This window comes from Odocoileus virginianus, chromosome 27, assembly GCF_023699985.2.
Source record: "Odocoileus virginianus isolate 20LAN1187 ecotype Illinois chromosome 27, Ovbor_1.2, whole genome shotgun sequence".
Taxonomy (NCBI): domain Eukaryota; kingdom Metazoa; phylum Chordata; class Mammalia; order Artiodactyla; family Cervidae; genus Odocoileus; species Odocoileus virginianus.
In genome coordinates this window covers 5,254,547-5,281,355 of record NC_069700.1, presented here as the reverse complement: position 1 = coordinate 5,281,355, position 26,809 = coordinate 5,254,547, and the positions used below count along the sequence as shown (strand labels likewise).

Sequence of the window (26,809 nt, the reverse complement as noted above, 5' to 3'; positions counted from 1 at the left end):
ATGTTGCAGATGAGAATTCCTCCTGATGTTTCTAATATGTCAAGGTAATAGTTATAAGATGTTACCAAAATTGTTCCTTATGTGGAATGTTGATGTCTATACTTAGCAGAAGTAAAGATTGAGCAACCCTGAATACCTAAAAGTGCAAGCATAGCACAAAAATGCTTAATAGCATCTTTTGAATTTGAGTTTCATTCCTTTCTTTACTCTTAGTTGTGTGTGTTGGGGAGGGGGGATTATTTGTGAAACTCTTAAGTTGTGATCACCAAACGGCATATACGGTTAAGATTTGAACCAGATCTTTCTATTTAAGTAAAGCAATGTGTATTTAGACCGTATTTTTCCTTACTTGTTCTAGTTATGTGGAAACCCAGTGCTGTCTCTTGTATGAATTAGCTGTAGTCTCACTGAGTTGTGGTAGCCGGCGTGTTACCCGGAACTCAGAACCTCACGCCCACAGAAGATGGGGCTGACTCAGGCCTCAGGCTTCTCTGCTCCCAGGCTCTGCACTCTACTGAAAGAATGAGCTGGCCTTCCCTCTCTCAGCCCCTGAATAACCTTAACCAGCAGTCTGCGGAGGCAGGAAAGTGGGCTCCTAGGCTCTGCGGCCTCCTCCCAGGACGTGCCAGGGATCTGTCAGCGAGTCTGTTGTCACCGGCTTTTTGTTTGTTTGCTTGCTGTTGCTCGTCATTCGTGGTGTGACTTAGAGTCAGCAGGAAACGACTCAGAGGCCCAGTTCTGCTTCAGGGCCGTGGAAACAACACTGGCAGAGAACCATCTCCACGTCCCTTCTAGCGCTCCTCTGGGATAGAACTTCCGTGTTCTTCTCTGATTCTCCATCCTTTCCCGCTCAGAGCTGCCACGTGCAGTGAGCGCCGGGAAAGGGATGCTAAGGACACGGTTAGCCCAGGGGCGTCCATGGTGACCTTGGACGGCTCGACAGTCCCACAGAGGCCCAGATGCCCTTGGAATAGATCTCGATTCCTTGCCAATGAGAGAACATGTCCATTGACTAAACCCAAGATTCTTATCAGTACCTGTCTTTCTTTCTCCTGTATCCTAAATTCAACCAAGGCAGATCCATTAACAAGATAGATACATGGAGGGCTATCTTTTATTTTTAGTTTAAAATATATTTCCCTTCTGTGGGTACATATCCATGTTTCACAGACCCCAACATGGGACAGATGGTCTAACCCCGGGAAGGATATTTGAAACGGGGACCATCTTGGGGAGTTTATACATGGTCGTTCCGGACACTAAACACAAGCTGCTCCCAAGATCAATCGGCTGTCCAGGGCATTATCCCTTTTGCCTTAGGTCAGCTTTCTCTCTGACTTTTTCCAGCTTTTTATCAGAAAATTGCCTAGGGGCTTTTTTTTTTTCCTAAAATGGATTCTGGCACACTTTTCATAATTCACTTCTAAATAATATCTACAACATCACATTTTACTCTGGGAGGTGGTGAGGGACAGGGAAGCCTGGAGTGCTGCAGTCCATGGGGCCTTGAAGAGTCAACACGAGTTGGCAACTGAGCACACACACACTCACTTGTAAATAATAAGATGGTCCTTTTCTTTCTCCTTGCGGAAGTGAAGAAATGAAGGCAAGCCCTTTGAAATACGGACCATGCAGAGAACACCTGAGACCTCACGAAGCAGTGAGCGGGGCTGTGTTTCGATTGTTCTTGTTGAAACCTGGCGGGAAGGCTCTGCACTTCAGAGCCTGCGGCGTCTGCATCCAGCCTCCCGTCCCCCTCTTATTAAGATCTTAATTACAGACGCAGCTAACTTTGTTGCTGGAGGGAAAGAATTTAGCTTCTCTGAACAGTGTCTGTTTTTTGGTGTGGCAGGTGTAATCATGATGAGATCATTCTGGTTTGTTTTCTTTCCCTGGAGGAATTTTTTTTTTTTTTTTGAGGGGGAGGAGTACAGTTCTTAAGACGCAATTTCATGAGCTCATAATAGTGCAGTAATCATAACTGTGCTTTGATTTTATAGAGACCCTTTCTTCTGAAGAAGTCAGAGTGTTTTGCATATATAATTTCATGACTCCTTGTGATGTTATTATAAAGAACGTGTTCATTATCTCCGTTTTGCAAGTGGGGAAACAGAGGCACAAAAGGCAGTGATTCATTGTCATTAGTCTGACAAGATGAGGACCGAGATTAGACTCTATCGATTTAGTGATGTCGCGTGCATCCTTCTTTGCGGGTTTCCCCACGGCAGCCCCACTGACATTTAGGGCTGGATGATTCTTTCTTGTGGGGACCATCCTGTGCATTGCAGCGCCCTTGGCCTCTGCCCACTAGCTACCAGTGACATCCACACATGTGCACACACAGTGCGATGACAAAAAATGTCTGACCATGGCCAAGTATCACCTGGGGAACAAAATTCCCCGCTAGTGAAAAATCACTGCTATAATCTCCCCTACTTCCTTCTGCTTAAAAATAATTGCCTCCATGGTTTTAGGTGATAGAAACACAACAATACAACCATAAAACGGTTTGCCATCATTTTATCATGACTGAAGCTGGGCTTCATGTAACAGTTTGTAACTAAAAGGAAGCTTCGTTTTACATGCTTAGCCCCAGTTTGTTCAAGAGGATTCCACAAGGTACTAAGGAGCATGGGGCCCCATTAGGTCACGTGTAAAACCATCAGACCATCTCTAAGGCCAGTCAAGCTCTCTGAAGTCTTCTGTTGGCTTCATTTTCCTAACAATCTTCCTATTATAGATACAATATGTAACATAAAAATGCATACAATAGCTTTCTTCCAGGCCCAGTTCTAAATGCATGCTTCATGAATAATGGACTTTGCAGAAAACTATTTTATTCTCATAAACCAGTGCATCCTTTATACACGTAGGTGCTTGTCTGTGTCCCCAGCCACTGAACAGCTTTGTCAGTTTCATTTGGAGGTCTTCTTTGCCTTCATTTGCTCCTGCCATCTCTCTTTTCTCTTCTAACTGAGAAGCTAAGATTAGCTTCTCAGCATCTAAAGACTCTTTCTTGAGGCAATTCTGCAAATGCAGTGCTGACAGTATGTGATTGTATATACCCGCTCAGCCAAGTATACAAATCCATTTTTTTTTAAACTCTTTGAGGACTTCAGAAATTAAGTAGGATAATAACAATCAGGCACCAAACCTAAGTCAGGAGTCATCTAAGAGTTCCAGTGAGGGGTGCCACCCAAGGTACATCAGCTGTGTTCTGGCTGGGAGGCAAAGATGCTAGCATGTGTACATATAGGCATTCATGGGTTTAGATATAACTTCATACCTTGAGGATTGCATACCTTGATGCAGGAAGATAAGATAGATGGGCAGGTGAAAATAGGAAGATCTTTCCCTTCTTTCAAATATGTTTTATTAGATGTTACAACTTGTGTGTTTTGACTGTTGGGAAATAATATTGTTGGGGGGAATTATATTGTAATATTTGTGGACTAGAGTCTCCTACTCCTTTATGACTTAATTCGCATTTCACTTCCCCAAGTACCTGAGTGTTAGAGGGATTTGTCTAGACAGGCAAATAGAAGTCATTCGGTGCCAACACTGTAATGTTGGCTGAAATCCAGTTGGTTGTTTTGCTGTTAATAAAACCTATCTTTTGGGTGAGTGGGTGTCAGGCCGTCATCATTATATGGCGCCTGTCAGATTTATCTAGGGACAGACCCTGAAAAGCATTTGTTCCTTCCCCGTGGTTTTGATCCTTTGCTAATACACTATGCTTAAATCTATGAAAACCAGGCAACCTGGGACAAATGCTTACAGATTCTGAGGCTTAATAGCAACGGTACTCAATTCTTAGATGGAGAAGGTTCTCAGGAAGCACACCCTAGTCCAGCAGGAAAAACATCCGAGATTAAGAGGGGAACCAGATCTGCTAGATCTGCTCTGCTGCTTATCTGATGGGAGACCCTCTGGGCTGTAAAACAAGAAGCTTGGGCTAGAATGATCTCTGGGATCCCTTCTTAGTCTAAAATTCTAGCCTAGTGGGTCTGGTCAAGCCATGGGTGACTGCTGGTTCTGAATACCTACAGAAACCAAGGTGTTCTCCCACCTTCTTTCAGACTCTCAGGAGCTGCCCAAGAAAAACCCCCAAACCACAAAAGAGCAGAGAATTGAGCTCTTAAAGGCACATGCATGTCATCAGACTTGTGAGCAGCAGCTGATTTATTTTTCTCAATTAATGTCAGCAATCAAATCTATCTTCCACAGCCAGCCAAGACGTAATAGAAGTTGGCTGTGAAGTCACACACTTACTTGCACACACACACCCACACCACCTGACAACCGTTTGTCATTTTTCTTATTTGAAGCAGAGGGTTTGCTCCCAGCCACCATTGGTTTCTTGGTAAACAGGTCCCAGCATGTGGATATTTCTGTCCTGCATCGACCTCAAAAATCAGGGGTAAATATATAGCATTCGTTCTAGGGCAGGACGAAAGCCAGCACTTGAAGAAACACTGCTTTAATCTCAACTATGCTCTCCATATCATGTTACAAAATCTAGTTAACAGAGAAAATTTTTCTGACATCCAGATACCCAAATTTGTTGGGATTTCCCTGGTGGCACAGTGGATAAGAATCCGCCCACCAATGCAGAGAACACAGATTCGATCCCTGGTCTGGGAAGATTCCACAGGCCTCAGAACAACTAAGCCTGAGAGCTGCAACTCCTGAGCCCGCATGCTGCAGCTACTGAAGTCCATGCGCCTAGAACCCGTGCCCCGAAACTAAAGAAGCCCCCGCAATGAGAAGTCCCAGTGCGGCAACCAAGGGTAGCCCCTGCTCTCTGCAACCAGAGAAAGCCTGTGTGCAGCACCAAAGACCCAGGGCAGCCAAAAATTAATAAATTAATTAAAAATACCCAGGTTTGCAGTGAGCGTCAGATCTGTCTTCTCACTGGCTCCCAAGAACTAATGCCCCTCTGGTCTGTGAACCACAAAGTCATGCTGGGTTCGGAACCATCCCTCACCAAACTGGAGCAGGCCAACGTGGAAGGGACCAAACCTGGGCACCTCCTGGGCCACCATGCCCGGGGCGCAGCCGCACTGTGCGTGTCAGGGTCACTGCAGGTCAAAGAGCACTTTTGGGAGACGAGTGCCCAAGGCCACGATTTTTTAAAGCATCTTCCGTTCAGGAATGAACATCTTAGAGGATGTGAGAACTTGGGGCCAAGTAGATGACATGAATATTCAGAGAGAGTCCAAGACACTGGTGTGGGCTTTGTGACCATCATAGGGGTTCAGAAGCACTTTCCAGGATATGTAAATTATTGACTGAAATTCAGTCCCGGTGCAGAGGGACCTTTGGTGGACCCTCTCCCCAGAGGTCAGGAAACACGACTAGGAACTAGTATTCCTAGACACCTCGTGGGATGTCACGCTGCCCTTCTGCGGCTGGTTCAGGGCACCTAATGAAAAGTCCGTCAGGTCGCAATGGAAAAATATTGCTGAGAAGAAAACCTTAGATGCGCTCTGCATCATATCTTCTGACTCCTAAACCTGAAAGCCTTATATCTACTACTTAATCTCCAGAGGATCCAGCTCTTTAAAAAATTCAACATTCCAGATGTCATCTGATGAAAGAATCCAGGTCTAAAACCAGGTATTCCAAGAATCAAAACTCCAGACACTCGCAAGATATCCAGGGTTTTGGACCGTGACTGTGTCCTTCTTTGGGGAAATCTCACATCCCACTATATCCTAAAGATGAGAGCAGGAGGAAGCCAAAGTGGTTTGATGGCCCTCAGACTGGAGCTGATTTTTTTTTTAACTGAAGTAGAGTTGATTTACAATACTATGTTAGGTTTCAGCTCTAGAGCAAAGTGATTTGGGGATATATATATATATATATATATATATATATATATATGCTTACGTGCGTGCTAATTTGCTTCAGTTGTGTCCGACTCTTTGCAACCCTATGGACTGTAGCCTGCCAGGCTCCTCAGTCCATGGAACTCTCCAGGCATGGATACTGGAGTGGGTTGCCATTCCCTCCTCCAGGGGATCTTCCCAACCCAGGGGTCTAGCCAGCATCTCTTGAGTCTCCTGCTGGCAGAAGAGTTCTTTACCACTAGCACCACCTGGGAAGCTGTATATGTACATGCGATCATACAGGGCTTCCCTGGGGGCTCAGATGGTAAAGAATCTGCCTGCAATGCAGGAGACCTAGGTTGGATCCCTGGGTCAGGAAGATCCCCTGGAGAATGGAATGGCTACCCACTCCAGTATTCTTGCCTGGAGAATCCCCATGGACACACACACACATAGGTGTGTGTATCTGTATTCTTTTTAAAATTCTTTTCCATTATAGGTTATTACAAGACACCATATTCAGAATCTCGTAATAAACTCTAGTGGAAAAGACCTAAGCTGATTTTTGTCGGCAGACATAAAGACACCGGATCCTCTCGCTTTTCTCCCGTGTGTCCCGGGACTGACCTCGCTCACGCTCACCCGCCAGCTACTTCCTTGGGGACTGATTTCCTTGACCATGGCCGTTTCCTCCTTTGCTCTGTGTGCGTCCCTGCCGGAGTCCAGGGCTAAAGTTTTGGGGGGGTGGGGTGGGCACAGGAAAGTCACGTTGTTGAGAATGTGGCGGCCCTGAGGCCTTGGCAGGAGATCCTGCATGGTAAATATAGAACAAAGTCAATAATAAGAGGAAGCTGGGCCATTGATGATGCTATCCGTCCAGGCGGGGTCAGGGGAGGAAAGGCAGGATGACACACCAGCCATTGTGTCTCACTTCTCAGAGAACGGCATAGATGGTCATGGAAAATACAAGTCACACGTCTCCGTATTTGGAAGCGCAGATCATTTCCCTGGCAGTAGGAGTAATACGCTCTCTTGACGTTTTGGTAGCAGGGCAGGCAAGAGAGGGTATGGAAACGACCGTGTGGTCCGGAGCTCCGGGTGCTTGCTGTAACGCTGCAGGGCATTTTCCTCCCAGTCCTCAGGCGCAGCCTGGGAACCCAGGGATCGCAGAAGCCAAGCGTTCTGGCAAAGCATGAATGGTGCTCAGTCACCTACCGCCAGACGCAGGTTGCTGCGCTGAAGGGAGAGAAAGGCTCTCACAGAGACCATTGTATTTAACCAGATGGGGATGGCCGGCTCCTCTTGGCCTTCCTGTTTGCTCAGAGGCTGTGCAGTAGACGCAGGCTCCCCATCCTGTTTTAAGAGGGCGGGGCGGGTGCTTTCCTGCTGGCTGCCTCCCACGTTCTCTGGCCTTGAGGCTTAGTGACTTGGACGCACCATTTATCTTTCTGGTCCTGTTAGTTCATCTCCTCACGTCCATTTGAAAATCTCAACCGCATACCTCGCAGGCATCTCTAGAAAATCATTTCACCCTCTCTGTAGAGAACCAGAATCAGAGTCCAGAATCCATTTCAAGTTAACAAACACAATAAGTGTGTATTCTGCTTCAGACATTGGTTCTGAAAGTGCCCAAGGAAGAACAGCCTCCCTGAACTTAAGGAGTTCTCGGTCTTGAATGAGATAGTCCAAGTCCGTTGTTCAGTCACTAACTCGTGTCTGACTCTTTGTGACCCCGTGGACTGCAGCAGGCCAGGCTGCCCTGTCCTCCGTTATCTCCTGGAGTTTGCTCAAGCTCACGTCCATTGAGTCGGTGATGCCATCCAACCATCTCATCCTCTGTCGTCCCCTTCTCCTCCTGCCCTCAATCTTTCCCACCGTCAGGGTCTTTTCCAATGACTTGGCTCTTTGAATCAGGTGGCCAAAGTATTGGAGCTTCAGCTGCAGCATCAGTCCTTCCAGTGAGTATTCAGGGTTGGTTTCCTTTAGGATTGACTGGTTTGATCTCAAGACATGCTATCACCAAGAATTAGAAAGGGAAACAGTGAGATAGACTTTGGGAAGAGAACTCTTCTGGTGCTGCGGAAGATGGGTTTGGAGCTGGGAAGAAGCTGAATGCAGGAAAACCAGTTGGGAAGCAGTTGCCTTACCTGCCCTCTCCTCCCCTCCCACCAAAAGAAAAGTCGCTGGGGGCCTGAGTGGGGAGCGGCAGTGAGGAGGATGAGCAGGTCCCAGCTGATTGGGGTTCAGGTTGTGGAGTGACTCAGCAAACCTATGAGGCTCCAGTCTAGGGCAACTGTGTGCCTGCTGTTCACTGAGAGACACCAGGAGAAGGGCGGTTTGCACTTGGGTCAAAGGTGGGGATACTCACTAGACGATGGGAAGTGTGGGACTGGAGAGCAGAGGGAATATCGAGGCTGGAGCTGCAGGTCTGAGTGTCACCTGTGTGTTTAGATGCCATCAGCATGAATGAGATGTCCTGTAGAGAGCAAGCTCAGAAAGGAGAGAGATCCTTTTGGAACATGACCACTGAAAGGATGGGGTGGGGGTGGGGGGGTGCGGAAATAGGGACTTGCCTGGTGGTCGAGGGGTAAGGCTCTGCACTTCCTCTGCCCAGGGTGCAGGTTCGATCCCTGGTCAGGGAACTAAGATCCTGCATGCCATGCTGCTAAATAAATTTATGTGGCTAAATAAATTATAATAAACCTTAAAAAAATTTTTCTTAAATGGCCTGTGGAGGAGGAGGAAAATGACTGGTTTTGAGCTCAAGGAAAGAAGGAGAACCAGGATGGGGAGCATAGACGCCCAGGACAGTTTCAAGGAAGACCAGGGTGGGGTCAACGCCGCAGGCAGAGACGATTAGAGTCCCTCAAGTAGGATTTATGATTCTAAATGCAGATTTCCCATCCTAATTAGAACCACAGCTTTTGTAGCGCATGCCTCTGACTTTATTAAATACCATCCTACTTCTCATGCTGGAGACAAGAGGCCCGAGTTCTTAGCTCAGCTCTATGACCGTCTTGCCAGGTGACTTGGCAAATCATTAACTTCTGGGGCCTCATTTTTCTCATTTGTAAAGTGAACGAGTTGGACTGTAACTGTTTGATGTTCTTCTGGCTTTTGAGTCCTGTGCCCTGACTGTGTTGGTGCTTTGCCAAGCTCTAGCCACGTTTCTGACTGCCAGGCTCTGAAGGCTAACCATCCAGCTGGATATAGAATTACATAGCTCTCTTATCTTTCCTTGATGTGTTTCTGTGTTGACCTTTCCTGCCCTGGAGATAACTATCCCAGGGAGAGTGGGCGAAGCAGTAGGTCTTGACCAGGCAAAGTGCCTTGCCTGGGTTTTTGTGAGATACGCTGATAATCACCTTCTAACTTTGTGGCCTTAAGGAACCACCAAGAGGTCCCTCCACCTTGTCCTCGCCAGGGAAATTAACTCTTCACCTGCCTGTTTGTGAGTTGCCTGTGCACTTTTGAATGGGATGGTTCCTGTTCTGGTTGAAGTTAATTTTGCTATTATCTTCTTATCAAATTCTTGCCTCAGTATATCAAGTGTTTTCAAAAGTCAAGCTTCCTCTTTGCCCATGTTTTTCCACATTTGCTGATGGGTGGTACTCTTTTGGAACCTCATAAAATTTTTCCAGAAATACCATTGTTTAGTCACTAAGTCGTGTCTGACTCTTTGAGACCCCATGGACTGTAACCCACCAGACTCTTCTGTCCGTGAGGTTTTTCCAGGCAAGAATGCTGGAGTGGGTTACCATTTCCTTCTCCAAGGGATCTTCCTGACCCAGGGATTGAACCCATGTCTCCTGCATTGGCAGGCAGATTCTTTACCACTGGGTCACCTGGGAAACTTTTATTATTATTATTTTACTTTGTCTCAGAAGGTCTGTTGAATCAACCAGTGATTTCACTTTTGTTGTTCGTAGGCAAACACTCAACAAGAGGTTGCAGTGACCGGAACTCATGCTTAATTCAGAGAAATACTGCTTCAAGATACAATTCTCTTGAAGTGTAATTGTCAGCAAGAGAAACATCAGATGTACAAAGAAGTATATATAATACCATCATTAGCCTGAGACCAACCCTTGATTGTGAACTGAGCTGGTGACCTGCTAGAGAGCTTACCATCCAAGCACCATCAGCACCTTAAACAGTCACCATCGCTTCCCAAGTCTCCCACGGTGTTCAAGTACTTGACTTGAGTGAACTCACTTAATCCTCACTGCAAATCCATGACATGGGGATGTTATCCTCATTCTCATTTTACAGATGAGGAAGTTCAGGTGCAAAGGTCGGGGGAGTAATCTGCCCAAGTCACACAGCCAGGACCCCAAGCCCCAAGAATTGACTTATTCCCTAGACATGACAAAAAGAATCACTGTCTTCAGAGCTTTACTGCAAAATGGAATGGAGCCCAGTTTGGAGGACAATATGAAGTAGAGCTAAGGTGGCCTAGAGTCCTGGAAGGAGAACTGGGCCAAGAGACCACAGTTCTGTTCCCATCTCTGACCACCGATGTGTGGCCTTGCGCAGATGATAAACTGTCCCCTTCCCCCAGAAGTGTTTCCTCATCTGTGGAACAGGGAGGCCGGGCCCAGGTGTCCTCTGAAAGAGCTGTAACCCCCTGTGTGGGAGACTGCTAGCTCCCTATAGCTTGTGCAGATATTAAATAATTTATTCCCATTTGGCCAAGGCTGAGAATAACTCTCAGCATGTGAGGCAGCAGGCTGGCAGTGGGTGCCTCTCTAGCAGCCTCACTGAACTCCCTGAATCCCAGTCTCTGTGGGCACGGGGCAGGAGCTAGTCAGAAGACAGCCACGGTGCATCCACAAGTGGCTGCCTGGGTTTTCCACAAGAAGCGGCTCTGGCGGCCTGTCTAGAAACCTTAGCATGCTGCTTAGCTGGTGGTGGTGGAGGGTCACAGGGACAGGAGACAAAGGGCATCTAGAATAGCTTTCATGCAGGGATTTCTATCCGCCTCAGGCTGGTTGTGGTCAATGGCCCCACTTCAGTGCCTCTCAGAGCTCCGCAGCCATGACCCAGCTCCAGATGCCTGGACCTCATGTATGCTGATGAGGCTTGCAGACTTTCACCCTTCTGGTGTTCTCTATTTTTGTTTTTAATTTTTGGCCACAAGCAACATAGGGGACCTTAGTTGCCCAGTCAGAGGTCAAAACCAGGTCCCCTGCATTGAAAGGCAGAGTCTTATCCACTGGACCACTGGGGAAGTCCCTGTCTCTTTCTTTTCTTTCCCTTCTGGGTCACCAGTATCAAGCTCTGGACCCTCAACTCCCGTAGATCTGGTACCAACCCTGTCACTCCTGATGTCAGGAGGCCTTAGGGCCTCCTTGCCAGCCATTCCCAGTCCTTGAATGGGCCCCGGAGAAGGGGACAGAGTCCAGAGTGGTCAGCTGTCTTCCTGTTCTGTCACCACAGGACAGTTTTGGTGGAGTCATGTATGGATGTGAGAGTTGGACTATAAAGAAAGCAGAGCGCCAAAGAATTGATGCTTTTGAACTGTGGTGTTAGAGAAGACTCTTGAGAGTCCCTTGGACTGCAAGGAGATCCAACCAGTCCATCCTAAAGGAAATCAGTCCTGAATATTCATTGGAAGAACTGATGTTGAAGCTTTGGCTACCTGATGCAAAGAGATGACTCACTGGAAAAGACCCTGATGCTGGGAAAGATTGAAGTCCAGAGGAGAAGGGGATGACAGAGGATGAGATGGTTGGATGCCATCACCAACTCAATAGACATGAGTTTGGGTAAACTCCAGGAGTTGGTGATGGACAGGGAGGCCTGGCGTGCTGTGGTCCATGGGGTCACAAAGAGTCAGACACGACTAAGCGACTGTACTGAACTGAACTGACTGAATTTCCTTCCCATCATTTAGGTACAGAGAAAAAGAGTCTTGTCTTCTTCAACTCAATGAATTTTCCTTCAAGGACAGATCACCCACAAGATGGGAGAAGAGAAACATAAGAGATTTTAGGATTAGGACTCATCCTTAAATGGTTATGGTGCTGCGTGTTTTTATTTTTATGTATGTGGACTTTTGTTAGAAGAAACCCAAGTCTTCCTAGAATATAAATACCAAGTACAACTTTCACCTGGAACACAAACCCCTCAGCATCCTTTAACTTCCCTTTTCTGCTCGCCTGTCTATATCATAGACTTCCTGGATCCGAAAACTGTCAAGAACAAGGACCTCAGTCTTACTCTTAAAAAGAGCATCACCAGGCTTCCTGGGTGCTGAGTTCCAGGGCTTCATCTCCTTTCCTCAGGTTAAGCGTTGCACTGTGCTCATAGGAGCTTGCTTAACAGAGTAAAAGTAGGAACGTCCCCAACCACTGAGCAGGGGACAGACCCCTCACATCGCACAGCCCACGGCACGGGACCTGTGGTTATGGGGCATAGTACAAGGGGAGATGGTGAGTGCGTGTCAGTGATGAAGGGCTGAAAAGCAGGAGGCTGAAAGATCAAATCCACATTTTTAGAGAAGAAAACAGGGGGGCAGAAGTCCAAACAGCAACAGCCCCAAATTCCACGGGTGTGTTGTCAGAGCACACTCCATCCAATCGGCAGTCTGATCGTCATCAGCTGATCCACAGCTGATCATCATCACCCCAACATCGAGGGCATCCTGACTATCTAGTGAAGCCCTGAAGAGACCACTTTGAGTTTTACGATGGCTGGAGATGAATTTGCAACGTTCCCGGGCTCTGTGTGTGCTGGGAAGGAGCTGGCATCGGGGTGGGGAAGGCTACCCTCGTGCCTCGAGACGTGACTGATGCCAAGAAATGAAATCGCTGAGCCTTTGAAAGGCTTCCAAGAACGTCGGCATGTACTGCCTACCCGCTCCCCGCCGAATGCCTACTTTGGCTGTCTGCTGAGTACTGAAAGTGCCAGACGGGCCTTCATACAAAGAGAGAAAGTGTCTGGGGCCCATGAAAGGGGAAGGCAGAGCCTTTCCGATGTGAATGGTGAGATTCAAGAAGGAGGAAATAAAGTGGCGGGGTGAGGAGGGGCCCTCAGGAAAGGTGGGAATAAAACACCAGAGGGGACGGGGTGGCCGCTACCTGCCCACATGGGGTAACCTCTTTGGAGCTCCACACGCTCAGGTCTGGAGGTGTGGGCCACTGTCACGCTGCACTCTGCACGGGATTATCATGGAAACATCCCCCGCTTGTAGATTCTCCTTGTATCCAAGGGCCTCTTGATCAACTGAGAGTAAGAATTGTTAAGGCCTGCCAAGGCAGAGATCAGTGTACTTCTGTTTCCATTTTAACACTGGATATAAACACCATTTGTGCTGTTTGTCTGGGGGGACTTTCTCTGACTCTCTTTACCTCTGATATACTTTAAAAAAAAAAATCTGTTGTCGTCCATTTGAATATCTTGGAATATATTTTTCTTCCTTCGGCTGGGTTGAAGCACGGAGGAAAAATGCTTTGGGGAGAGAACCGCTCTCCTGCTTCTTCACCGAGCTCCTCGTAACTCCCCTGGCACAGCCTCTGCTGCTGGGACGCAGCGCCCAGTGGTGTTCCGAGCTTTTCCGAGGAGGCGGTCTGATGTCATTGGTGGCAGACACAGTACGTATATGGATCTGTCTTTTGTCTGCACCATCTGTTTTTCTCCTTACAGCCTATTGTTCGGATCCTCCTCTTTCCAGGAAGTGTGCCTCTCCATAAGAGCATGGGCTTAGTTGTTTCAGGGACTCAGCTCATCTGCTAACCTGCGTTCCCCCTCTCTTCTTTCCTGCCTAGAATCTTATGGCCCGAGCCTTGTACGACAATGTCCCGGAGTGTGCCGAGGAGCTGGCTTTCCGCAAGGGAGACATCCTGACTGTCATCGAGCAGAACACGGGGGGACTGGAGGGATGGTGGCTGTGCTCCTTACACGGCAGGCAGGGCATTGTCCCCGGCAACCGTGTGAAGCTTCTGATTGGCCCCGTGCAGGAGACCTCCTCCAATCAGGACCTGCCCACGTCGGGACTGGGGCCGCCACCCTTTGGCCAACAGAAGCTCTATCAAATACCAAACCCACAGGGCGCCCCTCGAGACAGCATCTACCAAGTGCCACCATCCTACCAAAATCAGGGAATTTACCAAGTCCCCACTGGCCATGGGACCCAGGAACAAGATGTGTATCAGGTGCCACCTTCAGGGCAGAGAGGCGCTGGGGGCGCTAACGGTCCCCACCTAAGTAAAAAGGTGAGTGAACAACAGCTGGATTTCTGTTCTTATTTAATTTTTTGCATTGCAGTCAAAGTGTGTGTGTGTGTGTGTGCTCCTAAAATAAGAACTTGGAGCTTCCAAGAAGCCCGTTGAAGAAGTAAATCTTCCAAGAAGTAAGAATATCTGAATACTCTAGCTTGCACATTTTTTTGAGGTGGGGGGGCATCATTTTTCCATTCATTGGTCAGTAAAACCTTCTTGAACACCCACCCCATGCCAAGTACTGTTGATCCACAGCCCTTACGAGTTCCTGAGTTGTGCCAGGTTATACCACATCGTCAAGTGTTTCCATCTTTCTGATAGACCTGCTTTTACACGTGGGCTCTGCACTCCACAGTTTCCAGTCTTTTCTCTTTCTCCCTTGAGTGGTACAAGGCACCATACTTTGCATGAGCACAGTGAGGCAGCAAGGACTCTCCTTTCACTAAGAGCTGAATCATGACCCCACCGGCCATGACGCCACACGCCTGGCTGCGCAAAGAGCCCATGATAAGTGGAGGCCGCAAGGAAGGGGGAGGGGGTGATGCCAACCACCGCGTTCTGGAGAGCTGTCAGCCTCAAGGTCGACTCACTTAACACATAGACTGGTGAATTCAGAGAAGAGCCAGCCTCTTGTCCTTCGAGTAATTCCTGTAATGATGCCTGAGGCTGTGGGTGAAAATAGTGGAGCTAGGGTGTTTAGGAAGGTATCATACTAAAAAAAAAAAAAAAAAAGTGAGGGGACTTCCCTGGTGGTCCAATGGTTAAGGCTTCGCCTTCCAATGCAAGGGGTGCATGCAGGTTCTGTCCCTGGTCAGGGAACTAAGATTCCACATGCCTCTCAGACAAGAAAAAACAAACAAACAAACAAACATAAAACAGAAGCAAGATTCAAAGAAGACTTTAAAAATGGTCTACATCAAAAAATCTTTAAAAAAAAAAATGAAGGATCTCTTCAGCACTCTGTAATTCCAAATGCTGTAAGAATTTGAGATAAGCAGACAATCTAATGAATTTTAAGCATCTAGCATATTTTCGATGCTTGTGAAACAGTGAGGAATCCAAGAGTGAATGAGGCCTCCACAATACTTACACTGTAGCGAGAGACATCAGCAAACACCAAATATCAGGTGGGGAAACAGCTGTGAAGAAAGTGATGGCCTTGAACGTGTGTGTGTGTGTGTGTGTGTGTGTGTGTGTGTGTGTGTGTGGAGGTGGGTGGGGGTAGGAGCCAGCTGGAAGATGAACCAACCGTCTGTGCACATTACAAGGGAGGGCGTTTCTGTTTGGTTTACTGGCAAATTCCGAGGATCTGCAGTGGGTCCTGTGAGGTCTGGTTTTAAGAAGGGGCTCATCTAACAGAATGAGAAAAGATCACTGAGTCATGAATGAAAGGATCCAGCCAGACACCAGAAAGAGCTTGTTGACGCGGAGAATGTGATAAATACACATGCCCTGCCTTGCAAAACCCAATACAAGAGTCTGAGTTTATAATCCCAGGTAGATAATGGAATATCTATTTGCATGATAATGGAATCCTCTGTTGGAAAAAAAAAAAAAGTAGGGGATTTACCGTTGGAATCTTTTAAATTACAAAGCCACGAATGTATTTTCAAGTCACCTTTTATACGAAATGTGTGTTTTACAAAATGCTGCTCAAGAGCACAGATGTTGCACAAGCTGGTGTGGGAGCCTCAAGAAGTGAACAGTTTTCCAACTTGTGTTGTCCAGGATGACGATCCCAGTCAAGGGGTCTTGGATGGCGCCTGTGATATTTCATAGTCCTTCTTATCCCAGGGATTTTAGATTCAAAGGGAGAGTCAAGCCAGGCCTGTATCGCCTGGAGATAGGGGAGAAAAAGAATGCTTGAGAGGTGTTAACTATAAATAAATAACTTCTCTCATTCTTGGTCCTGGCTGTTGGCATCTTAAAAATAGCCCTCCCTCATCGGAGCTGGTGTGAGGCAGGTGGGGGTGATGTGGCAGGACAGGAAATGCTTGGCTGAAAGGTGGTGGGGTCTGAGCTTCCATCATAGTTTATTTTGGCAGGAAGGTGACATGTTTTCATTTTCAGACTTAAACCTTTTTCGTCCTAAGCCTGAAAAGTCTGAAACTTCAGACTTCTTCCCATTTTGTTAGCCGTAACTATTCCGCAGTTTGACTCCCGAGCCCTCCATCCACTTAAAGGGGAGAGACTTTGACACACCTTCCCTTGGGTGGAGGTCGGAGTGCTGAGGTTACCCTCAGGCACTTGTTTTTGTTTTTTAACTAAAATCAGTGAAAGGTTTTATGCTCAAGCAAGAGGCAGGACTTCCTCCATAGGAGGAAGTCGAATTCTGGAAGGGCACTCACTCTGCCAGCCCTTCATGGAGGATGCTGCAGGCCTTGGGAAGGGTTTACGGAGCGCAGGGGCAGACAGACCCCCTAGGGTGGAGCTTGGAGCAGTCCAGGTCTGAGGCTGTTCACGTGGGGAGGCAGGAGGCATAGCCCGGGCTCTCCTCTGCCAAACACCCGGTGAGACCCCTGGCCTCACCTTGAGCCGTCTCAGTGCCCCTGGCTCTGGGCTGCCACCTCCATGCTGTCAGCCGGACCACTCGCTCATGCCCCACGGGAGTGGGCTCGTCCTCTTTCCCTTCCTCTCCCTCCCTCCACGCCTCCTGCTCTTTCTCTCTCGCGCCCCTTTTTTCTTCCCTCCTTTCTTCCTTCGTTGTAGTGGAGAGGGCTTGATTGCTAACAGGTCATTTTAATCTTCTGAGTACCAACAGCTGCTTTAAAAACTCCCATCGGGACTTCCCTGATGGTCCAGTGGTTAAGACTCTGCTTCCAGTGCAGGGAGCACGGGTTCAATCCCTGGTCAGGGAACTAAGGTCCCATATGCTGTGTAGATAGCCAGATGATAAAAATAAATCAAAGAATAATAAAGTAATTTTTTAAAAACTTCCATCAGCATTTCCCTCAGTTACAGAATCCTTGTCTGTGAGGGTCTGTTACTGTGTCGAGTTGAAAAGTAACTTTGTGATTGATTATTTAAGAGAATGAAACATGAAATACAGTTTTGCTTACACTCAGCTTTCTCACATTAAAGTCAGAAGATAATCTTTTGTGGAAAAATTTAAAAACACTGAATTAATTACTGACACATGAAGTAAAGAGGTATGATTTTTTTTTTCCGTAGCACACACACATTAACTCTTTCTTTAACTTATTTTGTTAAAAACATATATGCCCATCTGGTCTGAGCTTTGGCCACAGATTTTTCTTCAATTTTTAAAGCTAATAGAATAAAAGAAAAAAAAAAAAAAACTCATTCTCCCTTCAAATTTTCAGTGTGAGAAAGATACTGGCATACTTATATGCTACCCAGAAACTGATTAATAGTATCTTTGTCACTTTGGGATTTAGAAGAATAAAGCAAAAGTTATTTGTGTGCGTAAAAAAAAAGAAAAATCTCTGACTCAGGAGCTTCCCACTGGGTGAGAATCATACTGATGACTTCAGCCAAGGCCCCAAGAGTGTCTCTCGGTACACGGAAGTGTGTACCGAGACAAACCCCCTGCAAGAATTTTGTTCGTTTGTTTTGAGTTCTCATTGGGTGGTTCTGACTCAACTAAATAGCCCCAGACCCAGTTTTCTTTTTTAATTTCCCATCTGCAAAATGGTGGTAAACCCAGAACTGGCCATTCCTGGTGGCTTACGCACTAGTCCTTAAAATCTCTTAAAGGAGAGGAAAGAAAGGCAGTGGAATGTGGCTCTGAACCACTGAAGTGTAGTTCTAAAATCTGAAACCACTGAAGTATTTTTTAAAATTTACCTCTCAGCAAGGAAGAGAGGGAAGGTGAGTTGAAATGCAGGTTCCCAGGCCCTGGGGAAGCTGGGGATTTTAGGAAGCTCCTGGTATAGCTGGGGAAGGTGGTCCAGGATGGCACGTGGAGATGAGCTGTGACAGGGCTATGAAGGAGGCTGGAGGTGTTCCAACCTGTGATTCGGGACTTTCCACAGTTAAAAGATTCCCTTGACGCTGCTACAGCCTGTGGGCTTCGGAAGTTTTATCCACATATTTTCTACTAATGAATCACTCAGGAAAAAAAAAAAAAAAGAGTGAATTCTGCCTCATATCAATTCAACCTTACTCTCCGGGAAACTCCAGCCCCCACCCCGCTTCCTGCATCCCATCCACAGAAAATGACATTCGTCACTTATTAAATCAGTGGTTAGAGAAACAGAAAATCATATCATCCCCACCCTTTCCTGAAAGAAGACAGCATGAGCATTGTGAGAAGAGCCTGGGCTCTGGGCGGAGGTCAACTCCTGGTTCTCTTTCTTTGTAGCTGTAAATCTCTTGACAAGTGATCGAACTTCTTTAGACTTTAGTTTTCTCATCTGTCAAATGGGAAGAATCATAAGGACCTCCTAGGGTTGCTGTGAGAATTAAATGATACACAGTATGAAAAGGACCAGGACCACAGTGATTTGCAGAGGAGGGCCTTAAAAAATTAGTGCCTCCCCATTGTGTTTTTCTGTCCTTTCTCAGAGTTTATTTTGAGCTGATCATCTCTGTTTTATACTCTGCACTGAATATGCAAATGCTTTATTGCTAGTGTATATGCTGTTCCCGTGACTGTGTGGCTCTTTCTTTGGTTCTCCAGAAATTTTGCACAGAGTGGAAAGAACTCCCCAAATTATCTGGAAACCATCCACACTGACACCTTGACTTAATTTCATTGGTCTCTTTCACTCTGAGTTTTGTGTGCAGGGCCGCTATATCCATTAGGCACTGTGGGCAGAATGCCCAGTGTCTACGAGAACCTTGGAGCACTGAATAAAAAACGTTGGCTCCAAAATACAAAAACTGCAAAACAGAAATTTATAGAAATTAGTAAACATTTAGACAAATGTCCCGGAAGCAACACAATGTCAACCTCATTGTTACATTTAGATGTCATAACTATTTCACTATATGTGAAAGCAATCTGTAGGTTAGATTCTTCTCACTTTGCAAAGACTTCTAAATATGCTCTGTGATTGCCAAGAACTCACAGGCATTTCTAAATTAAATGAGTTACTCATAGTCCAAGCTTTCGAAAAGCTGAATTATATTTTTAAAAAGTGTCCTCAATTTTTTCAAGGAAAAATTGTCCTTAACATATGGGGCTCATGCGAAGAGTTTGACTCATTGGAAAAGACCCTGATGCTGGGAGGGATTGAGGACAGGAGGAGAAAGGGACGACAGAGGATGAGATGGCTGGATGGCATCACCAACTTGATGGACATGAGTTTGAGTAAACTCCAGGAGTTGGTGATGGACAGGGAGGCCTGGCGGGCTGCGATTCATGGGATCGCAAAGAGTTGGACACAACTGAGCGACTGAACTGAACTGAACTTAATGGTTTAGAGGGGACAATTTAGACTCACACTTCAAAAGCACAAGGTCTACAAAGGTCTATAAGAGGTAAATTTCTCTGCCTCAAAGCTCAAAACATGCCATCTGAGTTCACCCATTTCATGCCTGATCTTCACAGGGAATTATGTGTGTTTCTCCGATTCTTTGAACATATCACTTTTATTCTAACTAGTGGATTTAGATTTCCTTTGCATCTTCCTGAAATCAGTTTTGGGCTAAATTATAAATTCCATTAAGGCAGGCAGAGGCCATGGCTGGCTCTCTTTTATTTTTTTTAACTTTTTATTTTGTATTGAGGTATAACTGATTAACAATGCTGTGATAGTTCCAGGTGAACAACGAAGGGACTCAGCCACACGTATGCATGTATCCATTCTCCCCCAGACTGCCATCCAGGCTGACGTGGCTGCCTCTTTACAGCGGTAGGCCAAGCTCCTCGCAAACCATCAGCACATAGATAAAGCCAACGAGTGCATGCACAGGCAGAAGCAAGGAAGGAGGCATTTAATTTGAGTTGACCTTTAAATAGCTGAGAAGTTTCTGATCTTATCACCCCTTCGCCAGCTCACACAAGTCAGATCCTGCGTCCAGCGCGTTAGTCTGTTACGACACGTGTCAGATAATGCACAGTCCTTTTCCCCCAGGAGGGTCTTAGAGAATGTCACCATCTGTCTCCTGTAATCATACCATCTGTTCACCACCGGTGAGCATCCGAAACATGGCTGAGGTCACACTCAGCTTTTCTGAAGGCATAACTTGTATACATTTTGCCAAATTTAGACAACAGGATAAGTTAACACCCGTATAGTCTCGAAAGAGGAGAACCAAACTTTTCCTGCTGAGGAACAGAGCCTCCTTTGCACATGCGACTCTTTACCGCCTTCCCTTCTCTGTGCTATCCGTGAACTCCTATTCATACTTTAAAACCCATTGCAATGCTCATCTCCTCTGGGAAGCTTTCTCTGCACCCCAGCAATTTCTCCCTCCTGGAGGGTCCCAAAATATGTTGTGGATTTCACCTAATCTTAAGGGAGCTCAGGCATGTGTGCTGAGTCGCTTCAGTCATGTCCGACTCTTTGAGACCAACCCCATCGACTGTAGCCCGGCCAGGCTCCTCTGTCCATGGGATTCTCCAGGCAAGAATACTGGAGTGGGTTGCCATGCCCTCCTCCAGGGGATCTTCCTGACCCAGGGATCAAACCCAAGTCTCTTACATCTCCTGTATTGGCAAGCGAGTTCTTGACCACTACCACCACAGCTCACAGGCCCATTGAAAGAGCCCACCTTTATACTGTGTGTGATAGACTAGGCCCGGCACATTCTGCTTCCAGGTAGACAACTCAAGTAACCTTTAAGATTTATCTAAACCCCATGACATCATCCTTATAAAGACTACTTCCTACCTTCCAAAATGAGACATAGCCCGATATTGGCAGGAAATGATTCAAAGACTTTAGCCAGGTCTTCCAGGCCCATTCCTTGAAAGGTAATATAAGAACCATAAATAGTTGAAGCTGCAACGTTTGTGCCTTCTTAGACGCTGAGTCATCATAAATTACACACACCCCCGAAGCCTTTGGTTAGGGGGCAGAGGACTTCCCTTATTGGGATGTGAAGCATTGGGAAATCTGGTTGTCCGGGACAGCTCTCAGTTACCAACCAGCTAGCTGCTATTAAGAGTATGACTCGCCTACCGACAAGTTAAAATAGATTAAAAGGAAATAGAGAAGATAAACTCTGACTCCACCTCACTTTCCTTTGTTCACTTCCTAGACAGACACATGGACACACACACACAAAACGATACATACACACCCTGAATAATATTGGGGAGAATCAGAGTTTGACAAGGTAGAGGGTACCTTCACTTATAAACTCAATAAACTATGATCCTGTTCCAGAATTGTTCATTTCTAGATAAAGATAGTTTAATTTAATGAATTTTTCCCTCAATACGTGGCTCTCTGGGGTATGCAGAAAAGTGGACTTTCACCTAATATCTCTACCTTCAAAATCAAGATAAAATTTAAATCTTTAGGGACTTCCCAGGTTGTCCAGTGATTAAGGCTCTGCATTCCCAATGCAGGGGGCTCAGGTTAGATCCCTAGTCAGGGAACTACATCCCATATGCCCCAAGATCTGATGCAACCAAATAATTTTTTTTTTAATTTAAATCTTACACAAAATTGGAGGTCCTTGAGCATTTCAAGGACTCTGTGACATCACTTTAAAAATGAAAAGTATTTCTTCACCATCAAGTCACCCACACCAGTGGGGTGAGCAAATTGTAACACCTTCAAACAAAGGTCTTTTTTGTTTGGTCAGTGCCAAAGCTTTCAAACTTCATTGCAACTGGTTACAAAGCTCAGAGATAATGCATATTTCTAGGAATGATTTAGTAACTTCTTACAGACTCACACCAAAGCAAACAGAGGTAGTGTCCCGTCCTTCTAGAATGACTTCATGCTTCGTGACTGTGCTTATCGGAGAGAACGGGTCAGCATCATAGGCAGTGTATTGTCCGGCCTAGTAGACAATGCTCTATTTGTGAGGGAGAAGAAACAATACATAAATTTTGGTGATTTGATGGTAAAACGGAGACACTACTGGTTGAACATATCTTTAAAAGCAGACTAGTTTGAGTACATTGTGCTTATATAAGTAGGTGTAATCAGACACGCATCTGGGCGACTTTCCTGGCAGTCCAGTGGTTAAGACTCTGTTCCTCCATTGCAGGGGGCACGGGCTTGATCCCTGGTGGGGGAGCTAAAATTCTGCATGCCGCACAGGGGTGGCCAAAGAAATAGGAGAAAAAGAAAGAAATGCACTTGGTTCTGAATAGCTGTGCCATAAACCTCGTGGTCCAGGCCCCCATCCAGAGAGGCAGGCTGCTCCTATCTGAGTGTGACTCACTGCACAGGTGTGACTCAGGAAGGTATGTCTTCCTTCCAAGTTGTGACTCCAGCAACGTCTGAAGAGCACAAGGGGTCCCCTCCCCCCTTAAAGGGATCCACAGTAGATCAACTTTTGGAACAAAGAACCCCTTAGTAAGGCCATACTCACGTCTGGTTTGTCTGAATCATTTTTATAGCACTTGGTTTCCTTAGAGCATGGCATACTTAAACCAGCTATTAGAACAGTTTTTTGTTTTCACATTTACCCCCAATTAACCTTGAGTGTTTTATTAAGTTACTCATTGTTTTAAAGATCATTTTAGATCTAAAGTGGGGGTGACCCGGGGATCCCTCGGAGCTTGCATGTTAGGGATGTTACATACCTAATCTCATGTAGTCCCCCCACCAGCCTCCTAAGGCGTTCCTCACCACCTCCACTTTCCAGGGGCGGGCTCTGAGGCCTGAGACATGACCTCGCTGACGGACATAGTTCTAGGAAGAGGTCGGATTCACATTTGAGCCCACGTCTGTCTGACTCTGAAGCTAATGACTTTCACATCCCAGCTAACGGCTGATGCTGCCAAGGCCTAAAGTGAGAGGCATATTTAAACACTCCTGAGCAATTCCAGCTCACCAGAGCCCTGGGTGCTAAAAAGCATCCTGTTGGCCAGAAAGCATGAAAGTCACTTCCAAAGGCTCCCACCTCGGATCCAGGCATGGCCTGGAGGCTGAGGGAGTCGGAGTCAAGATCCCAGGAGATGCCCGCCGCCTGGCCACATCTCCCGCTCCAGGGCAGGCTGACCCTCAGAAGCTCTGAGCAGGTCATCTGGATGCTGTAAAGACCCTGGTACCGCCGAGAACACTGCCATGATGCCTTTCTCTGCCATTGGCAACACTGGCTTTTCTCATGACTTTAAATCGCTCCAAGTAGATAAATTTATTTAAGCAGATGCAGTCAAATCTCCCAGAACTGGCTTGCCAGTGAAAGGGGCACCCCCAAAACATAAGTTCCCCAGATCTCAAGTTTTGCTTCTCGAATGAGGAAGTAACTTTCTTTTAGGAGTATTTATTTGTGAAGTTAGGTGGTGGTGGTGTTATTTAGTAGCTAAGCCATGTCCGACTCTTTTGCGACCCCATGGACTGTAGCCCGCCAGGCTCCTCTGTCCATGGAGATTTCCCAGGCAAGAATACTGGAGAGGGTTGCCATTTCCTCCTCCAAGGGATCTTCCAGACCTAGGGATCGAACCCACGTCTCCTGCACTGGCAGGCGGATTCTTGACTGCTGAGTCGCCTGAGAAGCCAGAAGTTAGAGAGGTAATGTCTAATTTGTTCACTGTGAAGCCTGTCAACACTGTGCAGTCTCCATGGCCCCCGGGTGGGGCACGCCCCCGTCATCACCCAGCTAAATAACCTCTGAACTTGAGTCCCCTCAGCTGTGAAATGGGGAGTAGGGTTGAGTTATCGCTTAATGGTCTTAGCTAAAATTTTATGACCCAGATATCCTGATCTGATTCTTTTCCCAGAGTTTCTTGAAAAGTTTAATTACACGACCTGGCCTTAAGATTCTTAAGAAAGAAGAAAAGACAGCTGGGCATGGATGTCAGTTTCGGTTGACGCCTCCGTTTGAGCCTGTTCTTCTCACACCCTTCCTTTAGGATCCCACCTGCCTTCTTATCTGGAAACCGCAGTCTCCCTTAGAAGGCAGAACCGTGTCTTGAAGAGCCAGGAGTAGGATCCATGGCTGATTCATGTCAATGTATGGCAAAAATCACTACAATATTGTAAAGTAATTAGCCTCCAACTAATAAAAATAAATGAAAAAAAATTAGATTAAAAAAAAAAGAGCAAGGAGGAGACAGGAGCCCAGTGGCGGGGGCAGCAGAGTGAATCCCAATACAGAGAACACTTCGCAGCGGCGTCTTGTTAGGAGCGCTCATGCCTGCCTCGTCCCCAAGAGCTCAGAGAGTGTCGTCCTGGGATTCGTGTTCTGCCCATTTTCCTCTGTTTCATCCTCCGGGCTCGGCAGGAATCCTTGATGGGTCTGGTGCCTCTCGAAGCGACCGCCCTGCCGCAACCCTGGGTCAGCGCCTTTCAGATCCGCCACCAGGTTCTGCCACATGAGCCGCCTCCACCTGCCATCACCCTTTTCTTCCAGTTAAGTCACAGCGTCTTCCCTCATCCTATTTAGGAGGAAATGGTACCCAGAGGCATCTGGGTGCGGAAATTCTCACCCTTCCCTCTTCCCATCATCACATCCCTTTCAGGCAGTCTGTGAGCACCTCTCTGAAATCCGAGTCAAAAATCTAGATTTTGTGCTTCGTGTTTTGTTGAATTTATTTGGACAAGAAAAGAACCAAAATGCTTGCGCCTTTTATAGTTTTCACTCAAAGAACATTTCGGGCCTCGGGACATATTTAAAAAAAAAAAAATGGCTGCGCTGTGCCCAACTCTGTCATGGGCTGTATTCAGCTCCGTCCAGAGAAAGACCTCAAACACTGGCAAAAGCCGGACGTCATTTCCCAACATGTTCTTTCACGTTTAAATGCTCCTAGCTGCTCTCTGGCACTTGGTCACTCCATAACTAAATATTGCTTTAGCACTTGCTACACAAAGCGCTTCCTGAAAGCAGCGGGGAGACGTGCTGGGGGTCTAACAATCGGCCACTGTTTGCACAGAGTGGTTTGCCGTCCAAACGCCATGTCAGAGGAGCGGGACCCAAGAGCACTGTTCCACCTCTGAGCTTCAGGGATTTTTTTCTCATTTGGAAAAAGGACCCGGCCGTGATTTTCGCATGGCTAGCAAAAGGCTTCTAGCCTAAAACCAGCCATCCAAATGTCCTTGAAGGAAAGCCGATCACCTCCCCAAATACAGGGGGAGAGCTCTCGACGTATACAAGAGAAGCATTAGGAAGGGTTAATGGTGGACACGGCCCAGGAGGGTGTGTTTCTAAGGCCAGACTCAGTTTTCATTATATTGTTGCTATGCGAGTAAATAAATGAGCTCACTGCTACACCCAAGCGGAGCAGAGAGAATTTATAGAGAATTCATAAATCTAGCGTAGGCAACTTGTGGCATTTCCTCCGGTCGCAGAAAAGCAAGGAGTCATCTTGTATTTTAAACAGACAAACCCCTGTATCTTTGCAGTTTCTGAAAATGGGATCCAAGCTCTCATGAGCGGGGCACTGATAATACTGATGTTTCTTTTCCTGGGGTTTTCTTTAAAGGGAATGGGTCACACCGTCCATGGGCTTTAAGACAAAGAGGTTATTATAAGATGGAGTAAATACTGGGTGGCTCTGTTAATGCTTTTTAAGCCCATTTAGGTGAAATAAGTCCTTTCCAACAGGCAGTTTTAGAAATTGAAATACCCTTGTTAATGCACAAGTTCCAGAGACAGTATAAATAAAACACTGTGTTGAGGGATTAAAGATAGACAGGAAGCCATCTAATTTTACTTTCCACATATATCTAGGAAAAGGCAAAAAGATGACTGCTAATCGGTGAGGCCTGCTCTTGAATTCAGACAGTCTTTGGCGCTGTTAGTGTTGAGGTGATGAATATGTGCTGAAACCACTATGGCACAGTGGCGCTTTTTCACTTCTCATCAGTTACCATTACATTTCCTGAGCACCACCTGGGTTGCCCAGTTCTTGACGAGGCCGTAGGGCAGAGCACCAGGAGCTGGTCACACACATTCCTACTCTGCTGGTTTCGAGGGTCAGCTCCACTGGTCCATTACTGAGGCGTTGTGCGTGTTAAGTCAGTTCATTCGTGTCCAATTCTTTGCAAACCTATGGACCGAAGACCCCCAGGCTCTTCCGTCCAAGGGATTCTCCAGGAAAAAATACTGAGAGTGGGTTGCCATGCCCTCCTCCAGTGGATCTTCCCGACCCAGGGATCAAAACCACATCTCTTACGTCTCCTGCATTGGCAGGCGGGTTCTTTACTGCTAATGCCACCGGGGAAGTGTTATCTGGGTATCAGAAGCAAAGGATTGTGGAATTCAGACCATTCCTAATGTTGCTTTGGGTTGTAGAGGGGGACATGAAATTAAATCATGGAACACAGAGATTAAAGCAGTTACAGAAGACTCCTTCCTACCCCCCCAAGTGGAATTTATTATTTTTTAAAATTTTGTTAAAACTTTTAAAAAATCCTATTTTGTAATTTTTGATACATACATACATCAACTGTAGAACTATGAATAATGATATCAATGATAATAAGAAGAAAACATTAGGGGGACTTCCCTGGAGCTGATCCAGTGGTTTTAAGACTTCACCTTTCAGTGCTGGGGCGGGGGTGGATTCGATCCCTGGTGGAGAAGTTAAGATCCCACATGCCTCCTGGCTGAAAAAAACAAAACATAAAACAGAAGCAATACTGTAACAAATCCAATAAAGACTTTTTATAAATGGTCCACATCAGGGCTTTCCTGGTGGCTCAATGGTGAAGGATCCGCCTG

The 26,809-nt window shown here is 46.5% G+C and overlaps 1 protein-coding gene across 3 annotated transcripts in view; it reads left to right on the top strand.

Moving 5' to 3' along the window:
* Nucleotides 1-26,809, top strand: part of NEDD9 (neural precursor cell expressed, developmentally down-regulated 9) — a 191,012-nt gene that overhangs the window by 145,633 nt on the left and 18,570 nt on the right. For 2 of the 3 annotated variants that reach the window (XM_070457029.1, XM_020889886.2), the window contains one exon: nt 13,601-14,047. In XM_070457029.1, the coding sequence (XP_070313130.1) occupies nt 13,601-14,047 (447 nt within the window). Of the gene's footprint in view, nt 1-9,760; nt 12,818-13,600; nt 14,048-26,809 lie in introns of those variants that run through there. The other variant, XM_020889889.2, reaches the window with a different exon arrangement.